We start from the raw sequence: 15,107 nt of genomic DNA, 5'->3' as shown, positions 1-15,107 counted from the left end.
ATTTACGATAGTTTATTATAACTTTTATCACTTCTAGAATAAATAATTATTAGTTGCTTAGAATATAAGCATTGTGTCATCAAAGAATTCCTTGTTTCGATTAATTTGTCATTAATTATTTTTCATTATTTTTGGTTTTTATTAAACACTAATGTACAACAATCTTTGTAAATAATACTCAATATGAGTTTCTAAGTGGTTAATTTACGAACAGACCATCATCTGAAGAAAACGAGACGGAATATAAGTTATACCTAAGTATGGCCATACTCTTACCTTGAACCGCATTTTTCATAACTTTCCCATCATTTCCGGGAAAAATAACAATTACATTTTTCGTTCCTTAGGATGCGTAGAATCATGTTGTAAAAAAATTTTTCGTTCCGGCCGTATGCCAAAATTGGCTTTTTTTTTTAACATCCTGCTTTGAAATATTTGAGAATTCAAGAACTTAACACTTGAAATATTTGAGAATTCGGAAATTTGAAATTTGAAATATTTGAGAATTCAGAAATTTGAAATTTGAAATATTTGAAAATTTGAAAACGTAGAAGTTTAAATATTTTAAAAAATGAAAATTTGTAACTTTCAATACTTAAAAATTTGAATTGTCCAAGATTTTAAGTTTTACATATTTGAAAATTCAAAAGTTTCAAATTTTGAATATTTGAACAGTCGGAAGTTTTTAATCTAAAATATTGGAAAATTCGATTTACTATATTTATCCGGACATTTTACCTTCTGTATTTGCATTTCAGATGTTCTGGCCAGAAACACTGTCGTTACAATTTCACCACCGACCATCCAGGCGCCATTTATTGGAACCCTGCCACCTTGCGACTAAAGTATTCGTGTATTCCGGGTAAGTGTTATTCACAGTTCGTTTCAACGATACTGCAACCACTATTAGAAATTTATATTTCATGGTCTAAGTAATTCTGAAAAATTGAACACGTGAGAAACAGGAAGTACTTGCGCACCCATTTCCTATTCCCACATATATGTATACCTTAATGTCCTCCTCACAGAGCGTAGAGAATCGATTTTCAAGCATGTTTAATCGATAATCTTCAATCTAGATAATCCAAAACAAACACGTGCTCGACCAGATCGAAGCTGGGGGCTACATTTCATGTCACGTGCGTCACGTTCCTAGATCTTTATCTTCCAGGAAGATGCATTATCACAGAACACCATAAAAATTCGTCCTTCAAAAAAAAACTAATAAGTCGATCTAGATAAAAATCTTACGTTCATCACATTTTAAATTAAACTCTTTAAAAATTCAAACCAAAAATCAGAATTTATATAATAAACAAAAATTCTCCCTTACTTTCTCAGTTTCTGAGCTTGTAGAAGGAACATGATACAGAGAGCAATTTTGGCCTCTAATTTTGAGGGATTAGAAGTTCTGCTCGGGACTGCCATAATGGCCAGGAGTTCTTCCGGAAAACGGCAACGTGTTTCGTAACGAACGGCGTGTCACACGCGACAAAAGCTAGAAATTCGTGAAGGACACGCTAATCCGTTGTTTCTATGCAACGGCGCGCGCCACGGGCTCGTAAAGGACACGGAATGGCTCGTTGAATGCGGAACGAACCTTAAAACGGACCGCTACAATCGAACTACCTGAACTTTACGACCATCGTTTCACATTTAACGCGTAACGCGTCCGTAATAAAATGTATTACCCTCTATAAACAACGAGATTAACTCTCTTTTCAGTACCATCTTCCATCCTGGTTACAATATTAATAATAATACTTCATTTGTGGATGTAAACACTTTGACATTTAATACAGGATGCAAACGAAGACAGAAAGCACTGAATTACAATACAATTGTGTAGAGTAGGTGAAATAGAAATTCTGAAACAGGACAAAAATTTTTGAACAAGAATCAACATATTTGTTAAAAGTTGTACGAATTTTATTTACGAAAAATGTATAGTTCGTAGAAAAGATAGTTATTAATAGGAATATTACGCCGTGAAGTAATTTTTAGCAACAAACAACTGCTGATTATACAAGGTGTCCCACTTACAATGAACATTTAAATTATTTCTGCTGCTTTAAGCGTAAGAAGGAACGACTAATAGAAGCTTAGACGGTTTAAGGACGTGCATCTGGCGATAATAAAAAAAAGCTCCCCCAAGATCATCCACTTTTTTACATATCAAAGTATTACTATTAACCCTTTGCATTCTGACCATTTTTGATACGATCGACTAACAACTCCAGCACACTTTCATAATAAAACCTTTGAAAAGCAAAAATTTCGTTTTGAAAAGAAAAAATATTTATGAATTTATTTATTTCTATTTCGTTTACTCATTTGCATTATTTTAATCTAAATAAAAATTAAACAGAGTTATGGGGTATATTATGGTTCCAGTAGAGTACAGAGTGTTATTATCATTACAACTGACGTCCTCACACCACATTAATATCCCCCACAATTACCACCCTCGATTCCATTACAAGTAAAAACTAACATCGCTGCAACACATTTCTACGATAAATACGAAGAATTGTTCTCGTCGAAAATACATCAATCTTCGCGCGAAACTCAATGCCGGTTCCATAAAATGGTAATTCCTCCACTCGAAGGGAACAAGAGGCCGGAAAGAGCGAGATCGACGAACAACGAGCACCTTTCTTCCCCCCTCGAGGGAGAAAGAAAAGGTGGGAAGGGCTAAGCTACCCCTTCGACGCCCTACAACCGGTAACAACCCCCTCCAGGTGTAGGTATTCTCCGGTCGGTTCACCCCTCCGTGGAAAAGTGGGGCAAGGACACCCCCGGCACATAATAGTAGCTGTAGTCACACTCGAAATCGACAAATGGACCGAAACGGATGCAGATGTTGATCCGCGTCCTCATGCTGGCAAAAGTGTCGTCCTTGCGCGTCTCTGTGGCGAACAATACCCCTGGGGCCAGGGTGTTCGGGGGTGGTGATTCAATCGATTCGAATCGAACCGTGGAAAATAGGTTTTTCTTATGCTACCGGGGATAATTTATATTTTTCGTTTTTTTTTCCCCCCCTTTACTCTACGTGTACAGTTAGGGTGGAAATTTAATTTCCTCTCGAACCCCCTGGAGCGACGTAATCTGGAATTGTAAACGGGGGAATGGTTGTAACATATCATATTTCCTTTGTTTTCTTTGCTCCGCGAACGAGATGTTTGAACTTTAATTCACGTGTTTTTATTTATGTTTTTTTTTTCGGGGTTTCTTTCAGAGTCAGCAGTGAGGAAATATTGCAACGAAGAGTTGAAGGTAGTACCGGGTGAGGGCGGTTTCATAAATTCACCCGGTTACCCGTTATACTATCTTGGGGAGAATACGTGCGGATGGACCTTCAGATCTGCTCCTGGGCACAGGATCCTCCTAACGTTCCACGACCTGGATATCCGGGGTAAGTATCGATCCGAGGGTTTCCGTTTTGTGTCTTTACGTTACGCCAACCACGTTGCTCGAGCCTGCAATTAACTCGAGTGGATTCTGCGTGGAATCGATTAAGAAATCACGAGCTGAGGCTTCCCAAGGAAAATAAACTGGTTTCGAGCGAACGTTAATGTTTAACTGGCTATCGAAACAGGAAATCGAAGCGTGTTTGAGATGGGAACTTTTCTAATTCCGTTTACGATAAAAGTTTTAGATTTCTTCTTCTTTTTTTTTTTATAAAAATTTGTATATGAATGATGTGCTTACCTACTGTCGGTACTAAAATTAATCTTCATATTCTTTCGCAATGAAATATTTAATTTTCTACTTTGAAATGGAAATGTGAGCGGAAGAAATTGAAAAATTTTACAAAACAATTTCCTCTGCCTTTTGTTTTTCACTTCTGTCAGAAATCGTTTACGGAATTACTCCTCCGTTATCCTCTTCTTTTGAAGTTCTTTAAAAAAAAATTCTCAATATTCTTTTTTCAACCCTTTCGGGCCAAATATAAGAGAAATTATGCTTTTTGAAAAAAATAAAATTTATCGTACTAAAAATAATTATAAATAACTGTCGATTATACGCTTAATTCAGAAATTGAGTCAAGAACTAAAGTGGTGGGAGCCACAGTAGTAAAAGTATTATAATAAACAGTGGTTTCACAGCAGAATCACTGAGATGCAAAGGGTTAAACGAAATTGTGTCCAAATTATCTTCATTTTTTTCTAACGAATAATGAAAATCGAATGCTCCATTTTCGAAGGAATATTTTTGTAAAGAAAATATCCCAACGGTGTTTTTCAGGACCGGAACCGGATGGAAGTTGCGTAGACATCGTTAGGGTGCGTGAAAATGGAAGAACGCTACTCGAATATTGCGGTACCGCGGCTGGCATCAAGGTCGTCTCGAACTCGAACGTGATTACCCTCAACCTTGTCGCCTCGAAGAGGCTATACACGGCACGTGGATTCTTCCTGCAGTATCAAGGCCAGTTTAACCTTGTCACAAAAATCTATCCGTGTTTTTTTTTTTCTTTCCTTCGTTCTGAAATCGAAGCCCTCGCAGATAGATGGAACCTGAGACGGACATATATTCACGATTGCGCAATGAAATCTCTTTCATCCAGAAATAACATCGACGAGTCTATTTTCAGGACAGCAACGTGATTTGACACGCGTCTCATCGACTCCACGAGTCGCTTGACTAGTCCTCTTTGTAATTACATATCCTAACAATCGATATTCTATTTACTCGATCTGTTGTTTATTATTAGACTGCATAGAAAATATGCAAAATACACGAGGATGACGTTACGGTGTCGCTAACGTAACGATGCATTTATGGATGGATTTGTGTTTGTTGTTGACGTATCTCGAGAGATTCGAACATTATTTCACTGTGATATGTTACATTGGGTTGTCTGATTTTTGGAAAGAAATTTTCGAAAAAGTGAAACAAAGAACAATCTTTTGCAAGATGGAATTTTTCAAATTACCCAGAAAGATCCTTATAGAATAAGGAAACGACTTCTTTTTAAATTGTTGAAATTAGCGAAATTCCCTCGAGGATATTATTGAATTTTTCCATTGACGTTAACTCAATATTAATTAAATTACCAATTAATATTCATAAATTATGATTCTCGTAATCGTGAAATTTCTAACCCGCGTTTTACACCGTTCAGATTTCTAATTTACGTGTATTTTCACGGGAAACGATACGATACACGTGACAGAAATTTCCAATGGTATAATCATCAAAATGTTGACGCGTCGTATAATTATAGTTTGACATGGTGAACAGAAACTACCAGGCAAATGAACAGCGACGTTATACAGTCCAGTTACGTTAATGTTTCAGTGCTGGGTTGTCCGGATGTCTCGGCGCCAAACGGAAGTTACATATTGAATGGCACCTCTCTGACCTCGAGGACGTTTCTGTGCAAATTGGGCACCGTGTTCCCCGACAGCAAAGAAAAGACGAGGATACTCGAGTGCAAGAACGGCAAGTGGAACGAGAGTGTCATCAGCATACCTAGTTGCACAGGTAACCGCGATTCCCTTTTTATCAACGAAAACCTTCTCTTTTTCTCTTGTGTGTACGAGCGCATACGCGGCATACCGTTGCGTTGGCATACAAAATTAATACCGCGCCGCTTGCGAAGTATGTAGATGGGGAAAAATTGTACGTTACATGGCTCAGAAATATTCATCGGGGATGAAACTCTCTGGTAGGTGAGAAAACGAAGGAAAAAATTCCGCTGTATACCTCATTTTTGGAAAATCGAGAAAAATTCGCAGGTTGCCATAATAATTTTTCCCGCGCAACATAAAAATCCAAATGTTTATATTTCTTTTAAATATCCTATTGTAACGTTAGATTTTTGGTTATTTTACTACAAGTATGAAAATTTATAAAACCTTCCCCCTTTTTATAATATACCGGGTGTTTCCCTTATCCTGAAAAATTGGAATATCTCGCGAGGAACTGAACCTATCGAAAAAATGTTCCAACAAAAGTTGTTTGGGATGAAGTGGGACACCGTATGGGGCTAATTATTTTCTTGCAGATTAAGAGGTGGGGGGAAATTTCAAAGTCAAGTTCATTTTTTTAAATGGAACCATACGGAACCATCGCAACCGTGCGATGGAATTTGTTTGCCATATGTGGTAATTTATTGTCTGTAAAATGTTTTTTCTTTAATTAAACATTAGTAAGTAGAAATAAACTTTGCTTGTTTATGTCGGTAAGGTGAAAAGCATAATGGGAGATAAGTTCGATCTTTACTTACAACGTGGCGTGCAGCCTAATAGCTGTCAGCCATCGACTTCGGCTCATTTAACTCCTTAGAAACTGATGAATTTATAACATTTTGCAACAATAAATTACCTCATACGGCAGGTCGTTGAATTCGTCTTAACAAATTCCATCGCACTATGAAAAAAAGAAATGCTTTCATTTAAAAAACTTCACTTTGTAATTGCCCCCCACCATTTGACCTGCAAAACATAATTTGGACCATATGGTGTCCCCCTTCATATGAAACAACTTTTGTTCAAACATTTTTTTGATAGGTTTAATCCCTCGCGAGATATTTCAATTTTTCGGGGTAAAGGAAACAGCCTGTAGGTACATGTATTAATTTCCTGACTATGTTACCTTGGTCACGGAGTAACTTCGTGTAAGAAACATTACTAGCTAAAATTGTGCTAACCTGGGGTTACATCGGTAACTAAATTTCATTTTATTTTAATTTTTTTATAGCTACGTCGAATAAAAATGAATACGTTTTGCATAACAAATTTATTTGAAAAACAAAAAAATAGTCTAGGTATGATAGGTTTGAGAAACTTGAATTACAAAAGAACTATTGATTAAGAATTATATAATTAAGTCAATTTTACCTCACAATTACGGTATTTAGTAAAATTGTTTTAAAATTGTCACTACATTTTTAAAGGATAACTTTATAATGCAAAGTTTTTCGTTTTAATCATCAGTTCAGCTGAAAAATCGGTTTCTACGATTTTCCAAAAATAAGGTTCAGTGGAATCTTTTCCTTCTCACTCATCCAGTTAGTACAATCACTTAATGGGGACATTGAAGGGTTATTAAATACCTTATCAAGATCCTCTACGAACAAAGGTAAACAGCACAGTATAAAAATGTTAACACAAAAGGTGATCAATGGGGGGTTGAATTATTTCTTAGTATCACAAGTCTATTTAATAATGCAATTTAATAACCGTATAGAATTGCAACTAATATGTTACACGTGAGGACAGAACCTTCTCTCGATAGAATAAATTACTAACTAATACCGTACTTTAATGAGAACGCTCGGCGAGTTGTCAAGCATAATATGCAAAAGCAATTTCACAATCCTCTATGTTTTCCAAGTATCTCCATAAAATTGCACGATATAATTTCAAAACTTCAGGATTAAATCCCCCCCTCTGGTACACGTATAATTTAACGGAAACATTGAATCGATGAATTATTAAATATCACCTGCATGCATAGTACAATCCTCTACATATTGCAATTAATTACAAAAAACCAAAAAAAAAAAAAAATACCAGTCGGTGCAAGGGTGAGGCGTAAAATCAATAACCAACCCGCCCTTGCCCTCACAGTTAACAGAAAACATTCTACAGTGCTACAAACTGTCCGCCCATTAATTTCATACTTTCCCCCCAAGAAAAAAAATACCTCAAAAATGATCCTCTATTACGATCTCATTCTCGAAATGCTTCGTCTCGTGAAACAAACGAAAACCGACGAACAAACGATAGTAAGCTCTCCCATAAAGAAAACATTGGCAATTTATGGTGAACGAGGCGCTCGAGTCGGTGAGTACGTCCCTCAAGGGCCTCCCATGGCTACGCATTGCTTTTGAAAGGGGAAACCACATGGTGGGGGATATCACGACGAACGCAAAGAGAGGGGGGAGTTATAGGGGCTAGAGGGGTGGTGAGGGGAGGGAAGAAACAAAAAGACGGAGGCAAAGAATCTTGTGGCGGAGAAGTGTATTCGTGAAGGTACCATACATCGGAAGCGTCGCGCACGTAACGACGCCAGCCGTCCCGACGCCACGTGTGTGTCTGCGTGAACAAATCGTTGAAATATCGATTCATCGTACAAACTGAACTGTTTCGAATTATTCGATCTTCTGCAACCTAACTGTACATTTCGTCGAATTGAACGTTCAAGTGGCTAATCAGTGTCTTATTAAAGGAACAATAGAAGAAAGGAATAAATCACACACGAACCACGTCACAGGACCTTGACGCCCATCAGGTAATTTGAAATGAACCAAACGTTTGCGTAGATTTGCAAAATCAGGAAAATTTGAATTGAAACGAAGCTTCATGTTTCGTTAACTGAAGATTTTTGAACGATTCTTTTCAATCACGTGCTAGAGTTGTAAGTTTTCGAATAGGCCGATAATTTAACAGTTCATTGCTAACCTTCTGGTTTAATCTGTTTAGTAAGAACTACTCGTAACTATTTGCTAATAACTATTCGTACAATTTACTCGCGACACTGTTCAGACTAGCTTTACCCTTTATTAATTGAAATATTCATTTTTCCATTATTATTGGTTTAACGTTAAATATTTTTACTTGCATGTTTATTATCTTAAATGTAATAATATAAAATAGTCTAAAACTGAAAAATGTTTTTCTTTTCAATCGCGTACTGGCAAAGAATTAGCGGGAAACAAAAAATTAATGTGCGTGAAAATTGAGGAAACAGAAATTTATTGCAGCAACAATACTTTACTAAATATTTCCTTCCGTTCTTTCTTTCGCGAACACACTTTTCAACCAATTCCTTAATCACGTGTTATAATTGCAATATTTCGAAAAGTAGACTAGCTTATGAAGCATATTCCCACGTGCAGCAAATTAACGTTCACAGACTTATCTGTATCCTTCTGCTTCCGCTTTTCCTTCCCTCGCGTTCTTTACCCTCGATGACCGCAAGTGCACGAACTCCTCACGCGTCATCAAGACGCCAATAATGGACACTCCCGGGTCATAGTGATCTTCCTTCGTGAAGCCTTGTCGCTCAAGGCGGAATTCTGAATTAATTAACGTCCCCTTAGAAACTTTCCCCGCGCTTCCTACCGAGCATCCGCTCTTTAAAACGCGATACGTACAGCGAATTATTAATTACTCTCGCGCTGACGAGACACAACGCCTTAATTTCGAGCGAACGAAGCACTTCTTTCGCGAGCTGAGATCGCAATAAATTTGTAAACCAGATTATAAACGCGGAGGGCTGACCAATATTCGTTATAAATTAATAAATAATCACGCCTCTCCGTTTTCGATATACATTTTATTCCCTCGTTTCAATGTTAAACGCGAAACTAAGCGATCCATTATTTTTTTACACGCATGGAAAAATGTTTGAAATTATTCATCGAGCTGAAAACGAGTCATTTCGATGAACTCGCTAGAAAAGAAAGAAGAACAGAGTAGATTGTTTTTGACGAATTTTTCTTATATTTTTTTTCGAATAAAATACGACGAAGTGATTTCCAGGCCTAACCGCTTATCAGCGACAAGATAGATTGCATAAGTGTGCACCAGTATTTACCTTCGTCCCGAAACTTTCCGTGATCGCGCACACGTTATCTCTCGACAGTTACCCGGCTTGAATATCGACCGATACAGGGCGCACCGCTAATTCAGCCATGAATGAAAGCGTTGAAAGGAACAGGGGAACAGCTGCGAGGCCGAATGAAAAGTTTTCGCGCCGTTGGAGATACGAAAAAAATTGCCCGAATCCTGCGCGGCTTTTCACGCCCCGCGAACAAAGACGTGCGGGTAGAATGTGTCTCCCAGGCGGTTCTTTGTACGTTCCTCCCATTGAAACCTCGATAATAACTCCGCGAGCCTGGAAGGATTTTCCTTTCCGCGCATATCGAGTAGTTTTTCAGCAGAGAGAGAGAGAGAGAGAGAGAGAGAGCGAGATTATTGCCTCTCTTATTCCTGAGGAAACTCGGAGTTTAACGGCGATATAGAAGGCCTCGAATCGCTCGTGTATCGTCGACGGTGATTGAATTTCCAAGAAGAATAGTATATCGATTTCCTTTGTGCTGCAATGATGGAAGACTCTGGCAAAGGATCATTAATGAGTTATCCTATAGATGGGAGTGAAGGATCGTTAAATAGTTCCGTGTTGTATACATATCGCTATTCAGAATAAAAGTCGTTAGATTGCAAGCTAAAATGTCCATTGTTCCTGGCAGAATTTTTAGGGTACGATCCGCTCTTATTTTGGGGGACAAAGAGTGTATTGTCTATAAATTCGCCTGTTTGGGTCATTCGCTGATGAATACGTTCCATTTTCAGTTCTGCTGTAAATTCGCCAAACCAATACTCAAAATTACTGATAAAACCATGAGAAATAAGATTGTCAATTTTTTACTTATGAAATACCGAAGATTTCAACGATTTCTTTAAGATCAATTCAAATTAAGGCTATATTCCCGCGCAAACGGCGCGAGAGTTTTTTACACCGTCTATACCGTTCTATGCAACGAGGCAACTTTCGAAATTTTCCTGAGAAACAGCTGTACATACAAGGACCTTGTATCGCGTGGGTTACATCTACGTACGTTCCAAATGAATGCATAATTCAGAGGATGTGCAGTTTCGGCTGGCTTACACATGAAAAAGAGCAAGAGAGAGAGTTGAATCGGTCAGCTCTTTTCGTCTTGCAACGATAGGGTAACACGAGGAGTGGGAAAACGTGACGACAAGAGTGGTGGGGATGGTCGCCCCTATCACCTTCCCACCACTAACACCTCCTTCCGCGCAAAGATAATTTTAGAGTCGAGAAAATAAAACAACGTTACGGTTGCACATGTTCGTCGAGCAGCTGAGACCAAGTTGAACTTTGAGAACGCCAGATGGATAAAGCTGGTTTTGTATACCGGAGATTTCCATCTGCAGAATATAATAGTTCGATGATTTGCAAGTTGCGTGTGTGGCGGATTATGAGAAAGATAATGAAATGGTTATACCAGTTCTTTCAGAAGCAAAGCAGGTTTTTTGTCAACTTGTTTGAAAGTAATAATAGCAGGTTTTGCACAGGTAGGTGGTAGCTATCACGTGTATTTTCGAACAGGGATTTGCACGGTTAATATTAATCAGGCGTTGAATAATACTCTCCATGGTACGGTGGTGAGATACAAATTATTCTTAACGATGATATGTACGGGTCCAAGGTTTAAACACCAATGAAATTACAAACGAGTTCTTAGTCGTGTTCTTCAATCCAATTATATAAACCTTACCAAACACTGTATATAGATAAACAATTTATAAAATCATCAGTGATTTATCGTACCTATAAATAGAAATCCTAACGGTGATGTGTGTTTTGTGTTTCAAAATATATCATTCAAGAATTATACATGCTAGACGAAAATAATAAAACAAAAGGTAATAATATACGTATGTTAATTCTTTCTAACCTTCAAAAAGATTCATACCGAATTCACAACAGAAAGATTCACCAAAACAATGACCCAAACTAGAGGATAGAAGCACAAAAAATTCTACCAGTCACGCAGCTCTGCTGTAAGGAAAAAGGACGTCGACGAACATCGAAGGAACGTCATGCAATAGTCTCCGAAGGAACGTTGAACGAGTCGAAAAAGGACAGTGTGTTTTCATCCTGGAGAGAGAATTCGCGTGGGAGGCGTAGAATGGCGGGGAGCAGCGTGGTGGGAGGTGTCGTTTGCCCCTGTTTACTCCCCCACCACTGCCGTTGCTATCTCTGTCTTTGTCGCACTACCCTCACCCACGGTGAGGTATCCCGAGGAACGGTCGCTGGCGTACGAGGTAGGGAAGGTTCGTCCAGTCGTCGTCGGAGTTTCTGATAGTGGGACCACGCGACTGTTACCGTCTTATCGCCTCTTGCTTTTTATCAATGGAGAGCTCGTGTCACCGTCTTTCACGTTCACGTACGCACGCCTCGCGATTACGCTCAACGACGCACGCGCGATATCGTGAGGAGAAGAGGAACAGACACTCCGGACGCCCGATTTCAAGGGAGGCCAGCCCGGAATCCAGCCCGTCGCATTTCTCGACGACGGAAAGTGTCTCGCGACTCCGTGAGAAGTCGATGGAATAAGCGTGTGGGGCCAGACAGAGGCCATTGTTGTGTGTCTCCGGTTGGTAGCTCTCTCGAAGCCTGAATCCTTAGAACAAATACAGAAAGGGAACGAGAAAAAAAAGAGAGAATTTACTTTACGGGTTGCTTAATGCACTATACGAGAGACGAGAGAGTCTTTGTTCTCGTTGGTGAAAGAGTAATTCCTTGGTAGAGGAAGGAAAAAGAAACCGTTCGAGAAACTGAATCGCGGTCCCGTACACTGGCTCAGCTGTATTTTGCTTCGATGGAGTTGGACAGCCTGCTGCCGCCACGGCTGAGAAACGTATCGTCGACAGCACGAATTTGATCTGTTTACGCGCGTCGCCCTCTCCCCCTTCGCGTTCTGGTTTCGTTACCGAAAAAAGAAACGAGAGAAAACCGGCTACGGGGAAAGTAAGCTTCGTGAAGATTGACGTTCAGACAAAAAAGTTGCCCCCGAGCTTGTGAAAAGAAAAAAATTGTACACGAGAATTCGAATCGAAGGTAAATTACATAAATCGGTCTAGAAACTAGATAAAGGCTATTTACAATAAAGAAACAGAGAGACAAGAGGCAAAGTAATGGATTGTCGAAGCACACGAAGCTAAAGATAAATCTTAACGCTCGATCGGAGGGACGAGCGACACTTGGTTTGCTTGAATCTAGCAATACGCTTCGTGGAACGATATTTTTAAGGGCGTATTTTTGAGAATGATCGCCGAGCGGAGCCAAAGAGTCTGCTGAGAATAAATTAAGCCTGGGCAGGGTTCAATTGAAAATCAGTCCTTGAATTCGACGCATAGTACGAAAATAGTTTCGGATAAGAGAAAGGCGTGCACAGTATAAGAGAACGCGTTTACACTATTTGAGGACACGCCATAACACGCGTTCCATGCTTTCAGTCCCTGGAAAACCGTTGAATATCGTTTGCTCGTGTCGAATAGCTGACCAACTTTCAATTAGACTTAAACACGTGCAGAGAAGAGCACGCGTGATCAAGAGGAATTTAGAGAAGAAAATAAAGTAAAATAGGACAGCTTTGATCAGACCAACAACCGAAAAAAACCACATATACACACACAAACACACACATTAAGCAGGTATTGCAAATTTTCTTACGGCACCAGAGAATGCCTTTTGCTCGTGTAAATTTTATGTATCTATATACATATAAGAAACAGACTGCACAGTGGGCAACGTAAAAAGAGCGCGTATTATATGACAGAAAGAGAGGTCCGTGCAACGGAACCGAAGGAAAACGTGCACGCTGTTGTGCACGAGTCACCTCTCTCTCTTTTTGCCTCTCTTTACCGTTTCCCTCTCTCTCTCTTTCTCTTTGTTCCACGATCTTTCTCCTTCTTCGAATTCTTCGAGCAGACGAGCCTCGATTGACGCAACGTATTTGTCGTGCAACAAGGTCGCCTTCGATTGCGGTGAACACATGTTCACGACAAAAACCTCGTGAAAATTATCGTCGCGGAAAAAATAACTAGGAAACGTCAGCTGTTGTTTCTCGTAGCTAAAATAAGCACTTTTAACACCTATAGGTTACGGTATAAGGTTAGAATTTTTATTAAGGATATTTGTCGGAGAAATAATAGATCGGACTAAAAGTAAGGTTAAGTGAAATGAAGTTTATATACGTTTGCAAGGAAGTTCATTAAAGTTCCTCGAACGGCGGTTCCCGTACATATATACAAAGAACGTCGAATGTAGGGTCCAAGGAAAGTGGGGATAAGGATAGTTCATGTGGCGTCGTTAACTCAGGGTCGTCTTCGTCATTCCAGACGCCCTGCACGATTGTTTTATGGCGTTCTGTAGTCTTGTCACAGCTGATCGATTTAAATAATCTGTTTGTATGAACATCTTTGGAAATGTTTACAAGTACTCGTTAATCTTTGTCCTCAATTAATTTCCAACGCAAAATCGCTCTCACAAATCGTTAAATTCAATTTTTTCAACATTTCTTTTTACAACGAATTATGCCGAACACGTGTAAATTGAAAGTTTTTTAAACAATGCTAAACAAGTCTAACCAAAAATCAGATCAAACGTAACGTCCAAAAGCTCTTCGATCAATTGGTAAAATTTAAAAGGCACAGAAGTCAAACCTCGCGCATTTTGCGCGCACAGTGGCTGTTCTAAAGCGAAGGGAGGGGCGAATGTGGTTGGTGGGGAGTTCGATACAAAGAGAGATGCACCATCCGCGAAGACAAGCGATAAGTGATAACGAGCGCAATCTCATTTCGCTCTTTTCGTTTTTTTTTCTATGGTATATCCGTTTTTTTACGCGCGCCTCGGGTCAAAGGGCATCGTGGTCGTGAACGAATGGAGGCGTCGTCCGTCACGCCACGCGCTCTCGTCGATGATAAAACCGATGGAATAGCGGCGATCTCGCTCAGTTTGTCCCTTCTGCTCCGTGAGTCTTCTACCGGCCGCTTATCGATAGGTATGACAGGGAACAAACGCGCCTTTTCTTTCCAAGCGTGACGTCACTGTTTTACCGTCTTCGAATTTCCGGGAAATCTATCGCGGAGAAACCTGTAACTCGTGCAACCGGGAATTGGTGTCGAGGAGAATAATCAAGATCGCGTTCTTCACATTGAGCCAAAGTGTTATATACCCGGTGTTGTGTTATTTTACAAATTAATCCAAGGAACTTTACTAAGGACCAGATCAAGTGTTTCCAGAGCGTGTACTCCATTAAATGGAGAGTTCTCCCAAAGCGTTTAACCGGTTCAACAGTCTCGAAGTTCTCTAAGTCGCGGACGGAACGAAAGTTCTAAGTGTTTAACTGTTCCAATAGGAATCGATCTTCGATATCGAGTCTGCTGGTTATCCACTTGCAAATTTCCTGCTTCCCACCGGTTGGTTTAATGACATGATCAATTTGGGAGAAGAATCTTTCGAGTTAATTCCTTGGAAAATTCGTTTGGTTGTTATATAGGATAGTGAAAATAGTTCAGTGAGACATCGACCATTGATTTTCGTGTTTGAAGAGAGACAAA

General features: G+C 39.4%; 1 protein-coding gene across 1 annotated transcript in view; it reads left to right on the top strand.

Annotated features, from left to right (window-relative positions):
- LOC108572525 overlaps positions 1-15,107 on the top strand; it is a 43,293-nt gene that overhangs the window by 10,844 nt on the left and 17,342 nt on the right. Inside the window, exons 2-5 of the mRNA XM_017934776.1 lie at positions 759-862; positions 3,239-3,415; positions 4,249-4,431; positions 5,305-5,490. Of these exons, the coding sequence (XP_017790265.1) occupies positions 759-862; positions 3,239-3,415; positions 4,249-4,431; positions 5,305-5,490 (650 nt within the window). The remainder of the gene's footprint in view (positions 1-758; positions 863-3,238; positions 3,416-4,248; positions 4,432-5,304; positions 5,491-15,107) is intronic.

The sequence above is a fragment of the Habropoda laboriosa genome, unplaced genomic scaffold (genome assembly GCF_001263275.1).
Source record: "Habropoda laboriosa isolate 0110345459 unplaced genomic scaffold, ASM126327v1 scaffold129, whole genome shotgun sequence".
Lineage (NCBI taxonomy): Eukaryota > Metazoa > Arthropoda > Insecta > Hymenoptera > Apidae > Habropoda > Habropoda laboriosa.
The sequence above is the reverse complement of the archived record's forward strand: the minus strand, read 5'-3'. Positions and strand labels throughout refer to the sequence as shown.